Source organism: Zalophus californianus, chromosome 1, assembly GCF_009762305.2.
Source record: "Zalophus californianus isolate mZalCal1 chromosome 1, mZalCal1.pri.v2, whole genome shotgun sequence".
In the NCBI taxonomy this organism is placed as follows: Eukaryota; Metazoa; Chordata; class Mammalia; order Carnivora; family Otariidae; genus Zalophus; species Zalophus californianus.
In genome coordinates, this window is record NC_045595.1 from 5,530,913 (window position 1) to 5,555,854 (window position 24,942).

Here is a 24,942-nt window from a genome sequence, read left to right on the forward strand (position 1 = left end):
ATTTTGGACCATCAATTATAGACCAACCTATCTGTGATAAGGAGGGACTTTGAAGGAAAGCTTGGTGAGGGTAGGAATCTTTTTGTTCACTAGAGTATCCCAAGCACTTAGTACAACGGCGTGGGATGTGGTAGGAGCTCAATGAATATTAGTTGAATTTATGGACACATTTTTATGTCCAACTTAAAGGATAACTTATGCAGATGTGGTTAAAATGTGAAGAATTTACCCAAAACACTGCATGAATGTATATACTAGAGTTGGCTGTCCAGTACGGTGGTCATTACCCCCTGTGGTTGTCGAGCCCATGAAATATGGCCCATCCCGGGGCGCCTGGGTGGCTCGGTCCATTAAGCATCTGCCTTCCGCTCTGGTCATGATCCCAGGGTCCTGGGACCGAGCCCCGCATTGGACTCCCTGCTCAGCAGGGAGCCTGCTTCTCCCTCTCCCTGCCGCTCCCCCTGCTCGTGCTCTCTCTCTCTCTGAAAATGTTAAAAAAAAAAAAAAAAAGAAATATGGCCGGTCCCAATTGAGATGTGCCCGAAGCATAAAATAAACACTGGGTTCCAACGACTTAGTACAAAGAAAGCAGTGTATATGCTTTAATATAATACTAATATTAATTAAGATCCTGCATTAATACATTAATAACCTGTATATCACTCACATGTTGAAATGGTAATATTTTGGTTATACTGGGTTTGATAAAAAATACATTTATTCTATTTATTTATTTTTTGAGAGAGAAAGAGAGAAAGAGAACAAGCATGTGAGGGGTTGGGGAGGGCAGAGGGAGAGGGATAGAGGGAACCCCAAGCCGGCGCCATGCTCAGCGTGGAGCCAACAAGGGGCTCAATCCCACGACCCTGAGATCATGACCTGAGCTGAAATCAAGAGCCAGGTGCTCAACCAACTGAGCTATTGAGCCACCCTGATAAAAATACATTTCTAAAGTTCATTTCATATATTTCTTTTTATTTATTTTTTTTTGGAGAGGGATGGAGGGAGGGGCAGAGGGAGAGAGAAAGCATCTTTTAGGCAGGCTCCATGCCCAGCTTGGCCCACCGTGGGGCTCGGTTTTACAACCCTGAGATCATAACCTGAGCTGAAATCAAGAGTCTGACCCTTAACTGACTGAGCCACCCAGGTGCCCCTCTTTTTTACCTTTTTTTTTTAAAGATTTTATTCATTTATTTGACAGAGAGAGAGAGAGAGAGAGCAAGCATAAGCAGGGGGAGGGGCAGAGGGAGAGGACGAAGCAGACTCCCCGCTGAGCTAGGAGCCTGACTCAGGGCTCGATCCCAGGACCCCCAGGATCATGACCTGACCTGAAGGCAGACGCTTTACCGACTGAGCCACCCAGGCGCCCCGACTTTTTTTAACTTTTTTTGTGTGTGTGTGTATGTTTCTTTTTCCTTTTTTTTTTTAACGTGACTATTAGAAAAAAATAAAATTAAACATGTGACTCACATTATATTTCTATCAGATGTCCGGATGCTAAAAAGTTCACTGTGATTCATGTGTGTAAGTATGATCAAGAAGGGGTTCTCATTGTCTCCATTATCTGCTTCCAGAAGGATTGAATGAGGGTTTTGGTTTTTTTGGAAAATAAAAATTGAGACACACATTGTGAAATCATGAAAGAAATTAAAATCAGTTGTCAGGTGGTAGGACTAACCAGTGTTGTCCTCAAAAGATCTGGGAGTGTTCACCCTCCATCCTGGGAACATATTTCTGTGGACTTTGAAACTGCCCATTCTTTTAAAAACAAACTGAAGAACAAAGAAGAATGAAATGTTCTGAGGTTGCTTTTATTGCAAGGATTCCGCGAGCCCCTCCCGGACGCCACTGGCGCCGGCTCATCCCACAGCACCCACACATCAGAGCACTGTGAGGGTACTGGGGGCCCACAGGAGCCCTGGTCCCCCAGCCAGTCAATGTGACTGAATCTGCCATCGAGGGCTGGCCTGGCTGCCCCCAAGTGGTCCCTCTCTGTCCCCAACACCTCAGGGGGCAAGGAGTAGGTCTCAACGCCTCTCAGTCTCACGCTTCCAGGAGTCTGTGCCCTGCAGCCCTACAGCTCTGTCCTCAGAGGGCATCACCTGCAGCCCCCCACTCGGAAAGGGGGGCATCTCCGGTCGTGAGCGTCTTCTCTGTCCATGAGGCTCCAGATGGCCTCTGTTTTGAGCCCCTGCCGAGGCCGGGAGTGGCCACACGCCGGGCCAGAGTCAGAGTCACTGTCCTCTACGAGCCTGGGACCAGGCCCCAGGGAGGAGCTAGGAGGCTGCTTCAGTCTCTGTGGGCTGGATCAGCATCGTGGTGGCCTGCAGTGGATAGTAGCGGCCCCGCCAGGTCTTCCAGAAGATGCCCTTCTTACGCTGCTGCCGCTGGGGTGGGACGGAACGGAAGTACTGGCCGTTGAGGTTGGAATGGCCGCAGGTGCCAAACCACCAGCCACCTGCCGGGGTCGGAAAAAACAGAACCTGGTCAGGCTGGGGTCCCTGTGCCTCCGCTGGGACTGGGACGGGGAGGAAGCGAGGTATCGGACTTTACAAACTTTAGAGGGGAAGACGTTTCTAGTGATTGTCACCCTGCGTCCTGAAGAACCCCGGGTTGTGACAAAGGAGTCTCAGGGGCTCTGGGCCCCTCCCCTCCCAGTAACTACAACTTTCACGTCCGTGACTGTGGCACATTCCTTCTCCGTACCTGGCACATGGTGAGTACTTATTAAAGACTTGATATGATTATCCTCTGGTTCATCAATTTATATTAGACTGGCCCAAATGAATTACTGGTTTTCCAAAAAGCAACTCATAGGCTTCGTTTTACAGGGCCTAGGCTCTGCCTCGGATTTCATTAGAACAAAACAGGGTTTATCTTGGTGGCTTTGCCACACGCCAGCCACTATGCCACAAATGTCATCTCGAAATAATCCTATGGAGTGGTCACTGTGGTTACATCCATTTTATTTATTTATTTTTAAAGATGTTATTTATTTATTTGAGAGACAGAGAGAATGAGAGAGAAAGCACATGAGATGGGGGGAGGGTCAGAGGGAGAAGCAGACTCCCCGCCGAGCAGGGAGCCCGATGCGGGACTCGATCCAGGGACTCCAGGATCATGACCTGAGCCGAAGGCAGTCGCTTAACCAACTGAGCCACCCAGGCGCCCCGGTTACATCCATTTTAAAGACGGGCAAACTGAAGGTGGGAGAGGGTAAGTCGGTTGCCCAAAGGTACACAGCAAGTAAGGAGAAAAGGAGGCAGAGAATAGATGGAATTTGGCCTTGAAGGCAGGACAGGGATGCAGAAGGGCGGGCAGGGGAGGTCTTGCCCTTGTGGTGCAAGGCAGGACAGGGAGGGACAGAGCTTGCTCACCAGAGAGGCTCTTGGCACAGTTCTTGTCCCCACGGAGGTCGTGGTCCTGATCCCAAGTGGAGAAGGGCAGGGAGAGGCCACTGGGTGCAACAGTGGTGGCCCCCAGTTCATTGGCCACGGGAGCTGTGAGCTGTAGGCTATAGGCCGTGTCCTCACCGCCCAGGTGGACAGGGAACTGCAGTGACTCGGCATTGCCCTCCCAGTCCTGCAGCTGCACAGCCAGGCGGCTGCCACGGTCCCCCAGGATGCGGTGCACCTTCTCCAAGCCCAGCCAGAACTCACCTACCGGGGAGAGGCCAATCAGTGAGACAGACCCATCACCACGCCCCCTCCTTCCCCCAATGCCTCTGGCCCCACTGGAAACACCCACCTTGAGGGTCTCCAAAGCCAGCCTTGTAGGCTTCCCAGGGCTGGTTAAAGTCCACAGAGCCATCCTGGCGCCTCTGAATTACAGTCCAGCCTCCATCTGCCCAGAGAGGTGCAATGTCATCAGGAGGACCCTTCTTGCAGGGGACCTGGACTCCTCATCTGACTCCCAAACCCCAAACTGCCTCCAAATCCGAAGAGGACAATGTTCCTCTCATTCATCCCAGCAGGACTGGAGGAAGGTGGTCAAAGGTGGGCTGGCCAGTGGGCAAGAGGCTCAGCCTAGATCATTGTCCCAAGGACCCAGCAGGGAGGGAAGGGGCAGCAGAAATCTAGAGAGCTTCTCTGGGCCCACGGAACCTGGCTCAACCATGGGTGTTGGTGGGGAGCTGCATTTGATAGAAGAGGACAAGGCCCATGGCATGATGCAGGGCTCCCCAGGGGGCCAGCAAATCCTACCTGAGGTCATCTTGCAGTTCACCAGGAAAGGCGGGGACCCCTGAGGCTGGATCTGGAACAGTCCACTTTGCCTCTCTCCATCGTCAAACAGCTCTTGGCAGTCCCTGGGCAGCCCTGAAGGGCAGAAAAAGAGAAGGGTGGGGAGATTGAGGCAGGAGGGTTCTCAGGAAACAGGCACATTAGGGGCTGGGCAGTGGGTGACAGGAACATGAGGGGCCAATCCTGGGTTCACAAGGGCCCCCTCCTGGATGGCCCCTGTGCCATGTGCCATCCACCATCCACCATCCTCCATCCTCCATCCTCCCACACTGCACTCCCACCTCCGGCCACACAGCCTTCCCTGCGCCACGCATGCTCCTGCCACAGGGACTTTGCACGTGCCAGTCATGCTGCCCAGGACCCTCCTCCTTCAGGCCTTTCTTGCCTCAGCCTAAAGATCCCAGCTTCTGGAAGGGATGCCTTCCTTGACTCCCAGTCCAGGCCAGCCTCCCAAAAGGAGCACGGAGGACTTCCCGCTCCCAACACTGGGGGGGTGATCTGGTGGTCTTTCTGCCACTGAATGAGGATTCCTTGGGGCCAGGGACAGAGCGGCTCTTTGCCCACAGTCTGGCACCAGTGCCCAGGCTGATCCTGGCCCACAGCAGGTGTTTAATAAAGACTGGAGGAATGAGTGAGTGAGAAGCTGGGCCAGAGTGGGGAAGGTGGGGGGAAGCTGAGCAGAAGTGGCTCTGCTTTGTCAGGCAGGGGATGCCAAGGGCCTGGATGGGGCTTGCAGGGACAGAGGCTCCCCGCTGGAGTCCCAGGAGGGGAAGGATTGATGAACCAAGGAGGAAAAGAAGGAGGGGAGGAGGGAGAGATGGCTTGGGCGGGTCCAGAGTCTGGCGAAGTCCCCGCCCCCAGCCCAGCCAGGAAAGTAGGGGAAAGGTCGCCCCAGAGAAGAAAAGTCCATACTCAGGGTGGGGGGGGCGGCGGTTGGGGGCGGGCCCAGAGTGACTGGAGACATTTTCCGGCCCCTGGAGCAGCTCCCCTTTCCCCTACTTTCCTCTCTTCCAATCTGGACGGCACCCGGCCAAACCACGAATGTGGCTTCCATTAACACCAGCTGTTTGTCTCTCCAGCTCTGAACCTTCCCCTACTTGGCAGGGCTGGGCCCCGAGTCTGGGAGTCCCCAAACCCACGCACCCCCCACCCTCACATCCCCCAGCCCAGACCCATGCCTAATGGCCTGTTCCAAAACCCCTCATCCCAGTGGGGAGGCTTGGGAGGGTGCACTGGACCCTTACTGGCTGGCACGGAAGAGGAGTGGGGGAGGGAAGTGGGGGGGGGGAAGGGAGGAGGAGCCCTAAGACCAGAGGGCTGACAACCAGCCACCAGCCTCCGGTGTGAAGGGGGGAATCCAAACTCTCACCCAGTTGGCTGCACATGACCACCGATGCCAGGCTGGGGTGATGGGGTAGGGAGACTATGGGGAAGCCAACTGCATCTGGAGTCCTGAACTTAGCGGGGCAACAGAGACACCAGGAGCTGGGAGCCTGTGTCAGACACACAGAGACATGCTGCGGGAGATTTGGGGCAATCTGGGACTCACAATAAAGGACCCAGAACGTGTGACAGTGGCAAAGGCCCATTCTGTGCAGGAATGGGGGAGTGGGAAGGGGGATAATCAGGGACTTTGGGACCAAGAGAGAGGTGAGGGACCAGGTGTGTGGGTCAGGAGCCCTGGATTTGTAAGAGATTCAAGAGTGAGTGGTGTGTCTGGCCAGGGAGATGGGGGTTCCCTGCCTTCACCCCCCTCCTAGATCTACACTCCAAGAGACCATGGGGAGCCCAAGTTCAGAGCGCCCCTCCCAGGCAGCCCTCTCTCTTCACCCAGTCAGAACTCCAGGATCTCTAGCTAGCACCCTCTTATCCACCACTGTGCCCTCAGAGAAGGTTCCAACATCCAGGAAGGTGTCCTTGCACTGCAACACCCCCTTCCCCACACTCCTGCAGCTCGAGTTCTTCTTGGACCCTCTTCCCCAAGCCCTGCTCCAGTTAGTGGCCAGCGAGGCTTTGGGGAGAGCCACTGGCTTGCCAGGAAGAAGGGTGGGGTGGCCTAGCTTCTCAGGGGCGGGGATGAGGCGGGAGGTACTCCCATCAGCCCTTCACCAGAGAGACAAGTGAGCCCACAGGAACCCAGAGCCAGGGCCTCTCTTCTTCCCAGTAAGGTGGACCAGACCAGGAGGGGAACAGGAATGGCAAGTGTGTGTGTGGTGGTTGGGGGGAGGGGATTGCCAGAGGTCAGCAAAGGACTGGACACTCACTGTGCAGGCGGCTGATGTTGTGAGCAGGGCCTATGAGCTGCGCTACCTTGGGTAGCCTCTTCTTCCTGGCAGGCTTGGCCATCCCGTGGCCCAGGTGCTTGGGGGACAGGAGGCCCACCTAGACAGGACAGGAGGAGGATATCAGGTCTGGCTGGCTCACGCTGCTTAACCTGGCTCTAAGTCCACACCCACAGGTCAAGCTTCGACCTCCTGCCCCACCCGGGGCAAGCCCCAGGCACCTGGCTTTGCAAGGTCTGTATTTTCAGGTGCTGCTTCTCCAGGTGCCGCTGCTGCTGGGCTACCTTGTGGAAGAGTTGCTCAATTCTGCTGTTCTGAGTCTTGAGCTGAGTCTGGGAGAGTGTGAAAACAGTGGGGAGGACCCGGTCTCGTGCGGCAAGCCTCTCCATTGATCCACTTGTCCCTCCTTCCAACTCTCCCTCCCAGGGAACCCCGGATGCATCCGCCTCCCGCCCACACTGTTTAAGACCCTTAGGGGAGAAGTAGCAGCACCAGTACCTGCAGGCTGCGGAGGGTGTCCGGGGCAGCTTCGCCACTGGGAACCAGACCCTCGGGCGCGCGCGGGGGCGCGGCGGACCCCCCAGACTCCTCGCAGGCTGCCCCGCAGGCGCCCAGACGCCGCTCCAGCGCGCCCAGCTGCCCCCGGGTGCGCTCCACGTGCTCACGCAGCCCGTGGCCGAGCTGCAGGAGCCCGTGCGCCAGCACGTTCACCTCGTCCCAGGACGCGAAGCGCGGGGGCTCTGGAGGAGGCGCCGGGCGGCCCTGCGCGCTCAGGAGCCCGGCGGTGGCCGCACACAGCATCAGGGCTGCCGAAGCCGTCGGAGCACCTCGCATCCTTCCGGGGGTGGCCTGGACTCGGGGACGCGGAGGCGCGAGGCGGACGCGGGGGCTCGAGATTCGAGGGCTGGAGACGCGGGGGCCCTGGCGGAGACTCACTCGCGTGCAGAAGCCACAAGGAAGCCTCGGATCACAGCTTCCAGCCCTTTGGGCTTGGCTTGTCCCCGCGACGCCCCTTTTTATAAGGCCGGTGCGAGAGGGAAAGGGGAGCCTCGGAGGCGGGGCGCAGGGAGTGCCGGGGGCGGGGCGTGCGGCCGGGGGTGGGGTTCTGTGCTCTCAAGCGGCCGGGTAGTTATGGGGGTGAGGGTGTGCCTTGGGGGTACAAAACTCTAGCTCCTTCCCACCAGGCCCTGACGCGTCTTCCCTGCCGACCATGGAAGACGTGACTCTCCGCGGCCCCCTTCCAAGCGCTGGAATCCCAAGCCCTCCACGCCGCACCCGCCGCGCTCCGCGGGGACTCACGGGGCTGGGGGTACTCCGGACCCCGCTCTCCAAGTCAGAAGCTGGGGAGAGGGCGGGGAGAGACGAATAATCAAGGGCCTTGGTGCGCTGAGCAAGTCCATGGAGCCCGGGACGCCTCAAACACCCCCGCCTCCGGAGACTTCCCGGAGAGCAGCCCAAGACGGGACTGGACCCCTCGGGAGCCGTCTCTGGGCTCCCACCCTCCTTCCCGCTCAAGGATTCGTCACTGCAGATGTGTTTGTGGGATCGTCTAACGTCTTTCATCCCACCCCACAATTGAGTGCCCTAGGGATGGCCCCAGGTCTATCTTGTTCAGACTCCAGCTCGGGGCTCACTCTCCATGTCCACCCTCTACCCCAGGGTCTGCTGTGTCTTCAGTCTCGGCCTGTAGCACAGCAGACACATCGGAACAACAAGAGCTGATACAGGAAAGAAGGGCTCCTCCTTCTCATTCATTCATTCATTCAACAGTCCTCTGTTCTCCGGGAGTAATTCCCAGGCTAGTGGAGAGAGTCTAACACTCAGCCTGGGGTAGGGGCAAGGCTGGGACAAAGGAAGAACTAAGTGAGGCTGTGGGGCTGGACCATGTTCGTTCCAAAAGTCTAAGCATTCATTCAACAAACATTTTTTTTAGAGATTTTATTTATTTATTTGAGAGAGAGAATGAGATAGAGAGAGAGAGCATGAGACGGGGGAGGGTCAGAGGGAGAAGCAGACTCCCTGCTGAGCAGGGAGCCCGATGCGGGACTCGATCCTGGGACTCCAGTCGCTTAACCAACTGAGCCACCCAGGCGCCCAACAAACATTTTTTTTTTAATATTTATTTATGTTGAGAGAAAGAGAGAGAGCACACTCGTGTGCGCATGACCCTGCTGGAGTGGGGGTAGGGGCAGAGGGAGAGAATCTTTCAAGCAGACTCCCTGATGGGTGAGGAGCCTAAAGGAGGGATGGATCCCACAACCCGTAAGATCAGGACCAAGAGTCGGTTGCTTAACCGACTGAGCCACCCAGGCGCCCCTCATTCCACAAATTTTGACTCAAGTCCTCCCCCTCCTTCCCCACCAGCTCCACTATATACACTGTCAGGAAATTGAGGCTGGCAAAGAAAAGTCCGCATGCCAGGAAGAACCCTGGGCAGGCTGGCTTGGAGCACAGACAAGAACAGAGTTGACTCAGCAGGGCTCGGAGCCAGCTCAGCCTCTGGAATCTGAAACTTCGAGCCCCAGGGCTGACGTGCAGGTCACCACTCATACACTTGGCCCTGGCCTGGGCCAGATGCCAGGATGGCTAATCCCGGAAGTCGTGACAGGCAGATGGGAAGGGCAGGAAGGAAAGTCTCTTTGCAAGGAGTAGATCCAGACAGCCACCATCTGCCCTGGCAGCCGGGCTGTCCATCCCCCAGGCCCTGGCCTCTCTCCAAGTGGGTGATATAAGTATCAGGGTGTGCTGTCGTCTTTGCTGGCTTCTCGCACTGAGAGAAATGATCAGTTACTCTCTCAACCTGATGGTGGCCTTTTCTCAATTCACTTTTCAGGGGCTTCATCCTCTGTGCCAAGTTTCAGAGGGCATAAAATGTGCCAAACTCTGCAATATATGTTAAGAAAAAAAAAAAGAAGAAGATAGCAGGAGAGGAAGAATGAAGGGGGGTAAATCGGAGGGGGAGACGAACCATGAGAGACGATGGACTCTGAGAAACGGACTGGGGGTTCTAGAGGGGAGGGGGGTGGGGGGATGGGTTAGCCTGGTGATGGGTATTAAGGAGGGCACATTCTGCGTGGAGCACTGGGTGTTATGCACAAACAATGAATAATGGAACACTACATCAAAAACTAATGATGTAATGTATGGTGATTAACATAACAATAAAAATTTTTTTTAAAAAGTGCCAAACTCTTAGAGGCACCTGCTGCGAACATACTACAAAAGCAGGCTTGCTGACTCACAGCTGTGTTCCTGGCAGCCAAGGTATGCCACCTTTGTTCATAATAGCCCCGTGGTCCTTGCCTCCTGACACCCATGCCCTTATATAGTTCATCCCTGTGGTATAACCAAGAGGATATTCTTGAAATGATGGTGTGTGCAACTTTCCTAGGTTAGCTCATGAAAAACCATGTGGCTTCTGTCTTGTTCTTGATTAGATCAGTTGTTCTGGGAGAAGCCGGCCTCCATGCTGTGAGGATACTCAAGCAGCCCTTTGGAGAGATCCACTCGGTGTGATGAAGAACTGGACTCCTCCCCCCACCACAACCAACATCAGCCTGTCAACCATGCAAGGGAGCTGTTCTGAAGATTTATTTGTTTATTTTTAGAGAAAGATGGGGGAGAGGGGCAAAGGGAGAGGGAATGAAGCAGACTCTGCCCTGAGCGCAGAGCCTGACATGGGGCTCTATCTCATGACCCTGAGATCATGACCTGAGCCAAAATCAAGAGTTGATGCTTGGGTGCCTGGGTGGCTCAGTCATTGGGCATCTGCCTTCAGCTCCGGTCGTGATCCTGGGGTCCAGGGATCGAGTCCCACATTGCTTCTCCCCCTCCTACTTCCCCTGCTTGTGTTCCTGCTCTCACTATCTCTCTCTCTCTGTCAAATAAATAAAAAAGAGTTGATGCTTAACCGGCTGAGCCACCCAGGCACCCCCAAGGGAGCTATTTTGGAAGCAGATCCTGCAGCCCCAGTCAAGCTTCCAAATGATGCAGCCTCAACTGAGATGTGTTAGCAACCTCATGAGACCCCAAGCCAGAATCAATATGCAGCTAACACTATAGATAAATAATACAATAACCAATGATTAAATAGTGCTCGCTCTGTGCCGGGCACTATTTTAAGTATTTTACATACATTCATTCACTTAGCATGGCTTTCCTTATGTGGTTGGCACGGTACTGTTTTAATCTCCATTTTAAAAAAGAGGGGGCGCCTGGGTAGTTCAGATGGTTGGGCATCTGCCTTCTGCTTGGGTCATGGTCCTGGGGTCCTGAGGTCGAGCCCCACATCAGGCTCCTGGCTGGCTCGGTGGGAGGCCTGCTTCTCCCTCTCCCTCTGCCTCTTTCCCTGCTTGTGTGCTCTCTCTGTCTCTCTCTCTCAAATGAATAAATGAAATCTTTAAAAAAAAAAAAAAAAGAGGCGGGGCGCCTGGCTAGCTCAGATGGTAGGGCACACAACTCTTTTTTTTTTTTAAGATTTTTATTTGAGAGAGAGCGAATGAGAGATAGAGAGCACGAGAGGGAAGAGGGTCAGAGGGAGAAGCAGACTCCCCGCCGAGCAGGGAGCCCGATGTGGGACTCGATCCCAGGACTCCAGGATCATGACCTGAGCCGAAGGCAGTCGCTTAACCAACTGAGCCACCCAGGCGCCCCTAGGGCATGCAACTCTTGATCTCAGGGTTGAGGGCTCAAGTCCCACATTGGGTGTGGAGTCTACTTAAAAACAATTAAAGCAGGGGCACCTGGGTGGCTCAGTCAGTTGAGCTTCCGCCTTTGGCTCAGGTCATGATCCCAGGGTCCTGGGATCGAGCCCTGCATCGGGCTCCTTGCTCAGCATTGAGTCTGCTTCTCCCTCTGCCTGCCACTCTGTTGGCTTGTGCTTTCTCTCTCTCTCAAATAAATAGAGGATTAAAAATTAAAAAAAAAACAGAAATTTATTTTTAAAAAAAATTAAAGCCAAAATTTTTTAAAAGATATTTTTTATTTATTTATTTGACAGAGAGATAGAGAGCACAAGTAGGCAGAGCAGCAGGCAGAGGGAAAGGGAGAAGCAGGCTCTCTGCTGCGCAGGGAGCCCGATACGGGGCTTGATCCCAAAACCCCAGGATCATGACCTGAGCCGAAGGCAGCCGCTTAACCGACTGAGCCACCCAGGCGCCCCTAAAGCAGAATTTTAAAAAATTAAAGGAAAAAGAGGAAATTGAGGCACAGAGAGGTCACATGACCTGAAAGAGGAGGTGTGAGGGGGCTAGTCTCCCAGGAAGGCAAGCAGCTTATATTGGGCTTAACCCTGCTGCAACTGTATTCTGTTTTGAGTTCTGCCAGGGGCTGACATTGGGTACAATTAATGCCACTCCCATGAGTCACAGTCCTGTCACCTGTCCACGTTTGCAGAAACCAAGCCCCCTTTGCCATTTCTCCTCTGGCACCCACTCCACCCCTTGCCCACGTTTTAGGCACAGACCTTGCATGATCCTATACTGGGCCCCACTGCCAACCCTGCCTGAAGACAGATATGCTTGCTTTGGTCTGCCCAGAATTTTGAATATCAGGAGTTTTCTAATGAAAATCTAGATTTTTGGTTTCCCTTGCAAAATTGGAAGGACCAGCAAGGGTGGTCTGCAGTCCTGCTTATTTGCAAAGGGCCAGAGCTGATGGGAAGCGGCCTCTTTGGCCAGGGCAAGCCTTCCCACCCTGTTGCTGCCGTGTGACACAGTCCCTTCCGTGCTCTGTCTTTTGCACATCCCTGAGGGCTTTGGTCATTGCCTTTGGGCTGGTGATTTTCCATCGCTAGTGCCAATCTCAGACCTGGGCAAGAGGTGCCTTCTAGGAAGGCACTGCACTTAAAGGGTGACCTCCCCCGACCAGGTGAGGAGTTGTGGGAGCAGGGATGTATTTACTGGAGCTTACAGACTCCCCTCTAGACCAGGGGTACAGAGTTTCCATTTAGGGTGCTGAAAAAGTTCTGGAACTATGTAATGATGCTGGTAATACATCATGAATATACATAACTGAATTGTATAGTTTAAAATGGTTAAAATGGGGATGCCTGGGTGGCTCAGTTGGTTGAGCATCTGCCTTCAGCTCAGGTCATGATCCCAGGGTCCTGAGATTGAGCCCTTCATCGGGCTCCCCGCTTAGCAGGAAGCTGGCTTCTCCCTCTCCTTCTGCCCCACCCACCGCTCATGCTCTCTCTCGCAAATTAATAAATAAAATATTTATTTAATTCAATTATTTATTTAATTAACTTAATCAGGCCACCCAGGTACCCTAAATAAAATAAAATCTTAAATAAATAAATAAAATGATCAATTTTCCATTATGTGTATTTCACCACAATAAAAAAAATCTAAAAGAAATCTTGATAAGACAAAAAAGAAGTAAGAAACTTGAACCTGGCCTTTCATATCGTTTTGAAGATATATTTAATAACTAGGATAGGTCATATTTTGTTATTTGACGGGAGTTCATTAGTTTCCTTATTATTGCTCTGTAACAAACATTCTCAGAACTTAGGGGCTCAAAACCACATTCAGGGGACTTGGTGGGGCAGTTTGTTTTGCTGGTGTCACTCAAGACTTGCCTGACCTCCACTGGGAACGGATGATCCAAGGTGAACATTTCGTGCCTGGTGGTTAGCTGGGGCTATCAGACAGGACCCCTGGGTCCTCCTCTATAGAGCCTTTCCAGCAGAATCGACTGAACTTCTTGCATGGACAAGACAGTGTTGCAAGAGAATAAGACCAAAGACCCAACATGTTTTAAGCCTCTGCTTGGATCTCCTTTGCTGATGCCCCAACAGCCAAAGCTACACAAGGGCATGGGTATCACTAGGCATGAAGGATTGGGGGCCATCAGTGCACACCCTACCACAGTTAACTTGATGTAGAACTTCACATATTTAGATATAGGGTATATGGATCTCTACTAGTACTCTTGCCCTGGCCCTGCAAATGTTGGAGGGGACTTCTCCATTGTATCAGGGACTCAACGCACATCTAGATCCTGTAATTGCCCTCACGGAGATCCCAGCTCTGGGGGCCAGATCCAGCTCTGGCTCACTTCATACGTTCTGCAAATGTTACTTGATTACCTATCATGTGCCAAGGCCCTGCGCCATCCAGTGGGGATACAACCCAGGGCATGTCAACACAGTCCTGTCCTCAAGACTTCACAAATCGGTGGGGGGACCAGGGCCCTGGGATGAATTATCTACATGGAGCTGAGTTGCAGTCAAGTTGATATCCTGTGACATTTTGTAGACATCTAATTAAACGTGTTAACTTTAGTATTGCAGATTTTTTTTCTTTCCAAATTTGCAAGAAAGTATGTTTTGTTTTCAAATCCCAAATGTTTTTGTAGGGGTTTGAAAAGAGCTTACGCTTTAGGATTTATTATTATTTTTAAAATAATCTCTACACCCAATGTGGGGCTCAAACTCATGACCCCAAGACCAAGAATCACATGCTCTACTGACTGAACCAGCCAGATGCCCCTAATTTCAAATTTTATTTTTTTAAAGATTTTATTTATTTATCAGAGAGAGAGAGAGAGAGAGACAGAGGCAGGCAGAGGGAGAAGCAGGCTCCTTGCTCAGCAAGGAGCCCGATGTGGGACTCGATCCCAGGACCCTGGGATCATGACCTGAGCCGAAGGCAGATGCTTAACCGACTGAGCCACCCAGGCATCCCCTAATTTCAAATTTTAACTTTAATTTCCCTAGCAGTCTTCTTCCCTATTGCTCAGTTCCCTTCATTAAATCAGTGTCAAGCATTCTTTCTCTATCCTTCTTGTGTTTATTTAGACAGATATAAGCAATACATCCAAGACATTTTTACACAGAAGATAGTATATTGCATGCACTGTTTTGTATCTTTTTTCACTTGACATAAATCTCAGAGTTCTTAATCAGTTATTTTTATGGGTGTATAGTATCCCATTTATGTTTGTACTATAATTTATTTAACCAGGTCTCTAATCTTTTGTTACCACAAACCATGCAGTAACAAATAACCTTGCAGGTTGCCATTTTGCACTTGTGCAATTAGACCTTCAGAATGAATTTCCCAAAATGGAATTACTGGGTCAGAGGGGATGTATATTAGTAATTTTGATAAATATTACCAAACTGCCCTCCATGGAGTTGGGCCAGTGTATACACCAACAATGTATGAGAGCACTTATTTTCCCTCAGCATTGCCAATAAAATGTCTTACTAAACTTCTGGACTTTTGCCAACCTGACAGGCTGAAAATGGCATCTCACCATTTAATTATCATCTTAGCACAAGATTATCTTTTCAAATGTTTAATAGCCATTTCTATTTCTTTTATCCTTTTTTTTCTTGAAATTGGCATGTTCTTTTTCTTACTGATTTCTAGCAGCTTCGTATCAGTCAGATTGTTTCTGGGATATGAATTGCAAACATTTTTTAGCTTATATATATACATATATATAATTGTATATATATGAAATATACATGTGTATAAATATCATTTATATATATAAATTTATACTTAATATATAAATATATAAAGAATAAATTTATATGTTAACACAGATATATAAATAAATATATAATTTTTCATAAATTATTTATTTATTTATTTTAAGAAGGTTCCACACCCAATGTGGGGATTGAACTCCCAACCCTGAGATTAAGAATTGCATACCCTATGGACTGACTCAGCCAGGCACCTCTTTGTTCTGAATATATATATATGTGCAAAAAGGTGATTTTATTAAAGCATGGGGACAGAACCAGTGGGCAGAAAGAGCTGTTGCCTGCTCTGAATATATTTTTGCCATAGAGAAGTTTTATTTCTGTGTGAGAAAGAAGAAACTTTTTTTTTTTTACTTCTGGGTTTTAAGTCACAGAAAATCTTACTTTTGCAAGATAATTCTTCCTTTTTTTGTTAAACATTTATGGTTTTATTTTTATGCATAAATATTTGATTCAAACCACAACATTTTAAAAAAGTAATCCCTACGCCCAAAGTAGAGTTGGGATCCAACTCACGATCCCAAGAGCGAAAGTTGCTCCCAAGAGCGAGAGCCAGCTGCCCCCTAAACCACAACATCCTAATGAACTAGTTACACCACCTCCTTAAACAATGATTTGTTGCAATGGTAACACTCAGGAAAAACCTAAGTGTTCCAACATTAGGGAAAAGAGTGCAACATACTTCCAAACTGCAGGCTAGTTTCGGGAAGCAGCTAGTGACCTGGGAAAAATAATAGGGTGTGTTGAATGAGAAATCCAAACTGCATAACCAGTGGCATTCCAATTTCTCTTTTTAAACATGTTTATTGAGAAAGGAAGCTGGTGAGAGGCACACAGACAGATGAATAACCTCAGGCAGGGCTTCTGTGTGCACATTCATTCGCTAGGATATTTACTGTTGCTGTTTCACAGAAGAGAGGAAGCCATGGACCTCTTAATGGAAGTGTACATCACCACTGATAAAGTTGCCTTGCTGAAAAACCAAACTTGAAGCTGAAAAAATGTCTAGAATTAGTTCACCATCCAAAATAGTAACAGTGAGTTACCTGTGGCTTACAAGCACTTGAAATGTGGCCAGTCTAAGTTGAGATGTGCTCTAAACAAGATGCCAGATTTGGAAGACTTGGCTGAAAAAAGAAAAGAAAAGAAAGGAATGTGAAATATTTGACTAATTTTTAAAAAGATTGTATTTATTTATTTGACAGAGAGAGACACAGGGAGAGAGGGAACACAAGCAGGGGGAGTGGGAGAGGGAGAAGCAGGCTTCCCGCTGAGCAGGGAGCCCAACGTGGGGCTCGATCCCAGGACCCCAAGATCATGACCTGAGCGGAAGGCAGACACTTGACTGAGCCACCCAGGTGCCCCTGTCTAATTTTCAACATTGTGTCTTGGAATAATCAAATTCTGGATATGCTGGGTTAAAATTAAATGATCACAATAAATTTTACCTTCTTTGCTTTGCCTTTTAAAATTAAAGTGGCTAGAGGCGCCTGGGTGGCTCAGTAAGTTAGGCAACTGCCTTCCCCTGGGGTCATGATCTCAGGGTCCTGGGATGGAGCCCCGGATCAGGCTCCCTGCTCAGTGGGAAGCCTGCTTCCCCCTCTCCCTGTGCTGCTCCCCTGCTTGTGCTCTCTTGCTCTCTCTTGCAAATAAATAAAATCTTTAAAAAAAAAATCCAGTTGGGAAAGAAGTGGGAAAATGGGAGGAGATGAAGCAAGATTGAGTTGACAACCCTGTGTCTATGTTATATACATATATTTTTCTTTTCATTGTGGAAGAAGATCTATATCATAAAATTTACCATTTTAACTACTTTAAGTGTAGTTTAGTGGCATGAAGTACACTTCTCTATTTTTTTTTTGTTTTAAAATTCTCCAAAATGAAAGTCAAAATAAAAATTTCGAGGGAGCAAATGGTGATCAAAGTAGAATATATTTGTAATATCTCGTTTTGTAATATATTTGTAAATCTCGTTTTGAGTTCCCAGGAGGGCTGGTGCAGCAATTTTTGTTTTTCTCTTTAGCTTCTTAAATATCTATAATGAATATGTTAATTTTTAGAGATTAGTTTTTTATAACAATAAAAAATTCAAGTTGGCATTTTTTGTTCTGAAGGAAAATTTCGCAGATACTCCGCGCACAAGCGCCGCACCGCCCCCTGGTGGCAGATCTGAGAGTGGCCCTTAGGCTTTCCATTGCCGCTATTCCAGACCCCGGAGCGAGGTGAGGTGCTCCAGGCAGCCCTTGTGCGCGACTCCGGAAGGCAGCGGGGCACCCAAGGAGGCCTCGGGGGCTTGGCCTAGGAGATAAGAGATTCAGAGGAGCAGTCAAAGGGGGAGATGTGGAGATGATGAGTAGCAACTTTCCTCTTCCTCCTCCTCCCTGCCCTTCCTCCTTCTTTTAGGACATTCATCAAACATTTATTGAAAACCTACTGTGTGCCACGCAATGGGGACAAAGGTCCTTGCCCTAACACAAGGACCTGACACAATAACAGTGTCTGAGGGACATATAAGTAAGGGAAAGATATAGCATATTACATGGTGTTGAATACTAAGGAGAAAAATAAATCCAAGAAGGGAATTATTGGAATAGAGGGATGCTTGAAATTTTAAGTAGAGGAGTAGTAAGTCAAGCACATATCTGGGGGAAGAGCATTCCAGTGCAGAGGCCCTGAGGCAGGAACGTGGTTGTGTTTAAGGAACATAAAGAGGATCCATGGTGGGGGGGAGATTATTTTTTTCTCCCAGGTATGACTCCATCTTATCCCTAAATACTTCAATTTATAGTCCCTGATAAGAAAGACACTCTCTTACAAAGAGTTTCTCTGTCTTGTCACTGTTGACATTTGGGCTGGAGAATTCTTTGCTGTGGGCTACTGTCCAACGCATAGTCAGATTTTTAGCATCCGTGGCCTCCACCCACTAGATGTAAGTAGCACACCCCCGCCAAGTCCTGACAACTAATAATGTCCCCGGGGTAACGGAACCCCCTCCAGTTAAGAAACATTGCTTATACAACCACGGTACAACGGTCACAATCAGAAAATTTAATATTGATATAATATTGGTATCTCAACTACAGACTGTGTCCAAATTTTATCAATCGTCCAATAAGAGCCTTTAGAACAATGTTTATTTTCAGCTCTCTGGTCTAATCCAGGACCATATATTGCATTTGGAGGCCATGCCCCCTGCTTTTCGAAGTCATTAATTACTTAATTTTTAGAGAGAGAGAGAGAGTGGGGGGTGAAGGGCAGAAGGAGAGGGAGAAAGAGAATCTTAAGCAGGCTCCATGCCCAGTACAGAGCCCGACGCGGGGCTCAATCTCACGACCCTGAGATCATGACCTGAGCCCAAATCAAGAGTCGAGTGCTTAACTGAGTGAGTCACCCCGGCTCCCCGTTGCCCTTTTAACTTCCTTCACCTGGAACATTCTTTCTCCTTTACCTGTCTTTCATGACAGTGACATTTTTGAAGATCATAGGCCAGTCATTTTAGAGTATGGCCCTGTTTGGGTTTGTCTGAATTTTTCTCATGATTAGATTCGGGTTCTGCATCTTTGGGAAGAATGCTGCCAAGGTGATGATGTGTCCTCTGTGCATGATATCAGGAGGCAGGTGATATTCATTTGCCCCTTTACCAGCCATTTTAACTACCATCACACGGTGCAGACCCTGTTTCTCATCTGCAGCCTTCCAATTTTCTCCTTTGTAGTCAATATGTATCTTATGGGCAGATATATTGAAGCTATGCAAAGATACTGTTTCTCCTCAGACTTTCACCCATTAGTTTCTTGCCTGCGTCGTTGTCCAGATTGGTTGCTTTATTTTTATTTATTTATTTTTAAAGATTTTGTTTATTTATTTGACAGAGATAGAAGAGCACAAGCAGAGGGAATGGCAGAGGGGGAGGGAGAAGCAGGCTCTGCACTGAGCAGGGAGCCCGATGCGGGGCTCGGTACCAGGACCCTGGGATCATGACCTGAGCCGAAGGCAGGCGCTTAACCATCTGAGCCACCCAGGTGTCCCAGATTGGTTGCTTTAAATTGCTTTAAATAAATACTGAATAAGGACAAAAGGCTGCTTTTAACCTAGGTGTGAAGCGTATGAAATAACAGTGCGACACACATTTGTGTAACGTTCAACCAGGCTAAGAAGGAGACACAGCAGAAGGAGAGAAACTCCAGCACCACGTCTCCCTGGAGAAAGATACAAATTATTCAAAGCTCAGGGGTGGGGCAGGAGGGCCGCAGGGAAGCCAACACTTATTTTGATAATAGCCATCCTAGTGGGCGTGAAGTGCTATCTCATTGTAGTTTTGATTTGCATTTCCCTAGTGACTAGGGAATGTTGAACATTTTTTTATGTGCTCACACAGCATTGTATTGTATATGGTATTCTCCCCTTTTCCACGGAGCGTATGCTCCAAGACCCCCTACGGAGACCTGAAAATGCGGAATGTATTGAATCCTATATACCATATATACCGTGTTTTCTCCTATGCATATATACATATGACAAAGTTTAGTTTATAAATTAGGCACAGTAAGAGATGAACAATAATAACAAATAATAAAATAGGGCAATTATAACAATATACTCTAATAAAAGTTATGTAACTGTGGTCTCTCTCCCTGAAAATATCTTAAATTGTGCTGTACTCACCCTTCTTTCTGTGATGATGTGAGGTGATAAATTACCTGAGTCATGAGATGAAGTGAGGTGAATGACATCGGCATTGTGATGTAGTGTTAGGCTACTACTGAGCTTCTCACCATACGTTGGGAGGATCATCTGCTTCCTGACCATGGTTGACTGCAGGTAACTAAGACTATGTAAAGCACTGGGGTGACTGGCTGGCTCAGTAGGTGGAGCATGTGACTCTTGATCTAGGGGTCATGCGTTTGAGCCCCACGTTGGGCATAGAGATTACTTAAAAAAGTAAACTAAATAAACCTTTTCCTTCTCCTCCTACTACAAAGAAGTCCCCCCCCCGCCAAAAAAAAAACCCCATAGAAAGTGAAATCATGGATGGGAGGGGTGACTACTATATCTTCTTTGGAGAAATACATATTAAAGTCCTTTGCCCAGGGCGCCTGGGTGGCTCAGTTGGTTGGGCGACTGCCTTCGGCTCAGGTCATGATCCCGGAGTTCCAGGGTCGAGTCTCGCATCGGGCTCCCTGCTCAGCGGGGAGTCTGCTTCTCCCTCTGACCCTCTCCCCTCTCATGCTCTCTCTCTCTCATTCCCTCTCTCAAGTAAATAGATAAAATCTTTTAAAAAATTAAAAAAATAAAGTCCTTTGCCCATTTTTGAATTGGATTGTTCATCTTTTGGTTGTTGAGTTGTAGGAATTCTTCATATATTCTGGACATTAATCCCTTATCAGGTATATAGTTGGCAAATATTTTCTCCCATTTTGTGGGTTGTCTTTTCACTCTGTTGATAGTGTCTTATGATATTGTATGATTATATATTGTGATTATTACATATATTATGAATTATATATTTTAACATCTTATAGGGTATGCACATTACATGTACATGTAAAATATATATCCCCTCCAGCTCTGTTCACTAAAAAGTCTGGACACAATTACCAACCCAGTAACGAACATTCCTAGCACCCAAACTAATATACCTTCCCAACAAAAGAAACTAGAGTTTCTTGGAGTTTCTATCTGAAGCAAGTGAGGGACAGAAGGTGTCTGAGATGAGCCTGGAACATCTGGTCATACGAGAGAGCAAGAGCACTATCAAAGACCACTAGAGACATTTTATTTTATTTTACTTTTTAAAAGATTTTATTTATTTATTTTGAGCAAGAGAGAGCGAGCATGAGCAGAGGGGAGGGGCAGAGGGAGAGGCAGAAGCAGATCCCTGCTGAGTGGGGAGTTCCATGCGGGATTCAATCCCAGGACCCTGGAATCATGACCCAAGCCAAAGGCAGACGCTTAACCAACTGAGCCACCCAGGCGCCCCCATTTGGTTTTATTTTAAAGATTTTATTTATTTATTTGAGAGCGTGAGAGAGAGCACAAGCAGGGAGGAGGGAAGGATGGGAGAGGGAGAGGGAGAAGCAGGCTCCCAGCCAAGCACGGACCCCCACTCTAGGCTCAATCCCAGGACCCTGGGATCATGACCCGAACCGAAGACAGACACTTAACAGACTGAGCCACCTAGGTGCCCCCACTAGAGACATTTTAAACAGGTCCCAACCTGCAAAGGCTCCCACTGGCCAGGTGGGCCCATCAGTGAGGATAACTGCAATGGATTGAAACATGATGTGTTTAAATCCATAAACTTGTGATGACTTTTTTATTTTTATTTTTTTCCTTCTCTAAGTTTTTATTTAAATTTAAGTTAGTTAATATAGAGAGTAGTATTGGTTTCCGGAGAACTTAGTGACTCATCACTATATAACACCCAGTGCTCATCATAACAAGTGCCCTCCTTAATGCCCATCACCCCTCTAGCCCATCCCCCACCCACCACCCCTCCAGCAACCCTCAGTTTGTTCTCTATTATTAAGGGTTTCTCATGGTTTGCCTCTCTCTCTGTTTTTATCTTGTTTTATTTTTTCTCCCCTTCCTCTATGTTCATCTGTTTTGTATAAGGACTTTTTAAATTTTTAAAAAAGATTTTATTTATTTATTTGACAGAGAGAGAGACAGCGAGAGAGGGAACACAAGCAGGGGGAGTGGGAGAGGGAGAAGCAGGCTTCCCGCCGAGCAGGGAGCCCGACGTGGGGCTCGATCCCAGGGCCCCGGGATCATGACCTGAGCCGAAGACTGACGCCTAATGACTGAGCCACCCAGGCTTTTTTTAAATAAAGATTTTATTTTTAAAGTAATCTCTACACTCAACGTGGGGCTTGAATTTACAACCCCAAGATCAAGAGTTGCACACTCCACCGACCTAGCCAGCCAGGAGCCCCCATAATGACATCTTTATTTATTTATTTTTTAAAGATTTTATTTATTCATTTGAGACACAGAGATACAGAAAGAGAGAGAGAGCATGAGCAAGAGGGAGAGGGAGAAGCAGGCTCCCCGCTGAGCCAGGAGCCCGATGTAGGGCTCGATCCCAGGACCCTGGGATCATAAACTAAGCCGAAGACAGACGCTTAACCATCTGAGCCACCCAGGCGCCCCCATAATGACTTCTTTAAAAAGCCTAATTCATCACCTTCAGAGGACGATGGGGAATGAATTCATTATTTTGAAGAGTGGTATACGAAGGGAAAAAATCAAGCACTTGTCTTGCCTTCCTTAAATGAACGCTCCATTGGGTAGCCAAATGGGATGCAAGGAGAAGCATCTGGCCGGGGAAGAATTTTAGATTATCAGTGAGGGAGGGAGAAAGGCTGGGAGGACATCACTGTGTTGCCGCCCCAGAGAGCCTCTGGGTCAACGGCTGTCAGCCCCATGCCGGAGAGACAACTAAAGCATGGGGCTTTGGTGGAAGACCCTAGCACACCCTGAAGTTGTGCCAGAGGAGCAAGCTTGAGTCTGACCCCAGTTCCAGACCCAACTGCCAATTCGCAAGGGAATGTGGAGGACAGAGGAACGCAAGTGTGGGATCGGCAATACCCGGGCTGTGGGAAATGCTCCAGGACAAACAGCCTGAGTTGAGCAATTGATTTATCGTTAAGGGAAGGAATGCAGGGGGGGAACACTGTGAATTAAAAGAGACTTAAAAGACATATCATTTCCTTTTTGGATGTGCAAGAGTAACTACAGTGTCTGCAGACCCCCACTTGGGTGACAGGCTATTCAGAAACACAAAGCAGGGATTATTACAAAAGTCACAACATTGGGGGCGCCTGGGTGGCTCAGTCATTAAGCCTCTGCCTTTGGCTCAGGTCATGATCCCGGGGTCCTGGGATTGAGCCCCGCATCAGGCTCCCTGCTCAGCAGGAAGCCTGCTTCTCCCTCTCCCACTCCCCCTGCTTGTGTTCCCTCTCTTCCTGTGTCTCTCTCTGTCAAATAAATAAATAAAATCTTGTGGTGTTTTTTTTTTTTTTTTAAAGTCACAACAGTGGTTACTTTGTGGAGTAAGAAGTCACTGGGTTTGGGATGTGGGGCAGGGAGGGACTTCTGGGGTCGCCGGTGACACGCTACATTTTGACCTGGGTGGGGGTTATCATGATGCTCACCTTCAAGCTGGGTTTCTCAAACTCAGCTCTTTGGACATTCAGGCCAGATAATTCTTGGTTGGGGTGGGGGTGTGTGTGTCCTGTGTATTGCAGGATGTTTGGCAACATCCCTGGCCTCCACCCATTAGATGACAATAACAGCTCTCCCCCACCCCATCATGACAATCCAAAAATGTCTCCCAGATATTGTTGGATGTCCCCTAAGAATAAAATCACTCCTGGTTGGGAATGCCCTCTTCAGTACCTCCAAAACCTATGCATTTGGTTCCTGTGGGTTCCTGGATCTGACTCTGTGTGTGTATGTATTTTATTTTACAATAAAAACTACTTTGAAATTTCCAGTGGAGTTTTCATGGGAAACTCAACTGACATCGGCAGGAAAAAAAAAAAAGGCAAGAAAAGAAAAAGACAATGGAAATAGCCCAGGAATTTTGTAAAAAGAGGAGTATCAGATATTGAGCCATATCCCAAAGCTATAGTAGTTAAAGCAGACTGGCACTGGGACAAACAAGACAGATGAATCTAGAAATACAATAAGCTCCCCATCTATGGAGCTTTGTACTTCTCCTTTGCATGTGCAGTTTATCCCATTTGGAGCACAATTCTGTAAGTGTCACCAGTAGTGGCTGCCTCCCTGGAGCCTGAAAGTCAGGGATCGGCCCCTCCCTTTCCCTCCCATCCCATCCTGTCACCCCCTTACCATAAACCTTACCTTGAAAGTCTATCTCTGCCTTTCAGCTTTGTGGCCCAGGATGGCAGGAACTGTGACCCCTCAGGGACGTGCACAGTGCCTGGTGTATATTAGGTGCTCAATAAATGCTAAATGAATCAGGAGATGGGTTAAAGAATTCAATCTAATTTAAAATCATTCAACAGGGACGTCTGGCTGGTTGCAGTAGAACATGCAACTCTTGATCTCATGGTCCTGAGTTCAAGCCCCACATTGGGCATGGAGCCTCCTTAAAAAAATTTTTTTTAATACTAGAAAAAAAATCATTCAACAAACGTTTATTAAGCACTTACTGTGTGCCAGGAACCCTGGATGAAGCAGAGACCAAAATCAATCAGTTCCCTGTCCTATGGTGCTGACACTTTAGAGGGGGAGACAGATGGTAAGCAAGTAAACAAATAAATGTCAGAGATTCTTTTTGTTTCAGATAATGAAAGTAGCTCTCAAGTTAATAAAGCAGAGCAAGGGAAAAGACAGAAACTAGAGAGGGACCACATTAAGCCTTTAGGGGTGGGAACACACAGGTCAAGCCCTCCAGAATAGAAGGTGCCCATGTGAACATGTGCAGGGAAGAACAGTTCAGGAAGCTGGAACAGCTTGTGCAAAGATCCTGTGGTAGAAAAGAGCCAGGGTCTTGGTACCTCACCCAGACACTGAGACTTGAGCATCAGTCCTTCTAGCTTCCACCCGAAGGATCTTCCAAACACACAAATCCCATCGGGTTAGTCTCTTGCTGTCTTCCCATGGCTCCCTAGCGTCCAGTGGATCAAATCCAAGCTCCTTAGTCCTGCGCTAGGCGGGACTTGGCCGTCCCCCCCCCCCCCCCCGCCCCCTACTTATTCTTCCCTGCCAGCAGGCGCACGGGGACAGTCACTTCAGGCCCCGCCCCCAGCCCCGCCCCACGCTCGGGCCGGGACAGTACCGCCCACCCCCGTCACCATTGGACAGCTCGGAGAGCAGCGGGCGCTGGTTGGCTGGCGTGGCCATCAGTTAGGGTCGAGGCCTTGATAACCCGTCCCCGAGCTTCGAG

General features: G+C 48.9%; 1 protein-coding gene across 1 annotated transcript; it reads right to left on the reverse strand.

The window, feature by feature from the left end:
* Positions 1 to 1,790: 1,790 nt before the first annotated feature.
* Positions 1,791 to 7,560, reverse strand: ANGPTL4 (angiopoietin like 4). The gene is made up of 7 exons (XM_027582333.2): positions 7,022 to 7,560; positions 6,745 to 6,855; positions 6,506 to 6,623; positions 4,203 to 4,316; positions 3,748 to 3,843; positions 3,378 to 3,659; positions 1,791 to 2,458 (listed from the first exon to the last, which is right to left on the reverse strand). Exons 1-7 carry the CDS (start codon positions 7,355 to 7,357, stop codon positions 2,277 to 2,279), a joined length of 1,239 nt encoding a protein of 412 aa, XP_027438134.2. The 5' UTR covers positions 7,358 to 7,560; the 3' UTR covers positions 1,791 to 2,276.
* Positions 7,561 to 24,942: the final 17,382 nt, after the last annotated feature.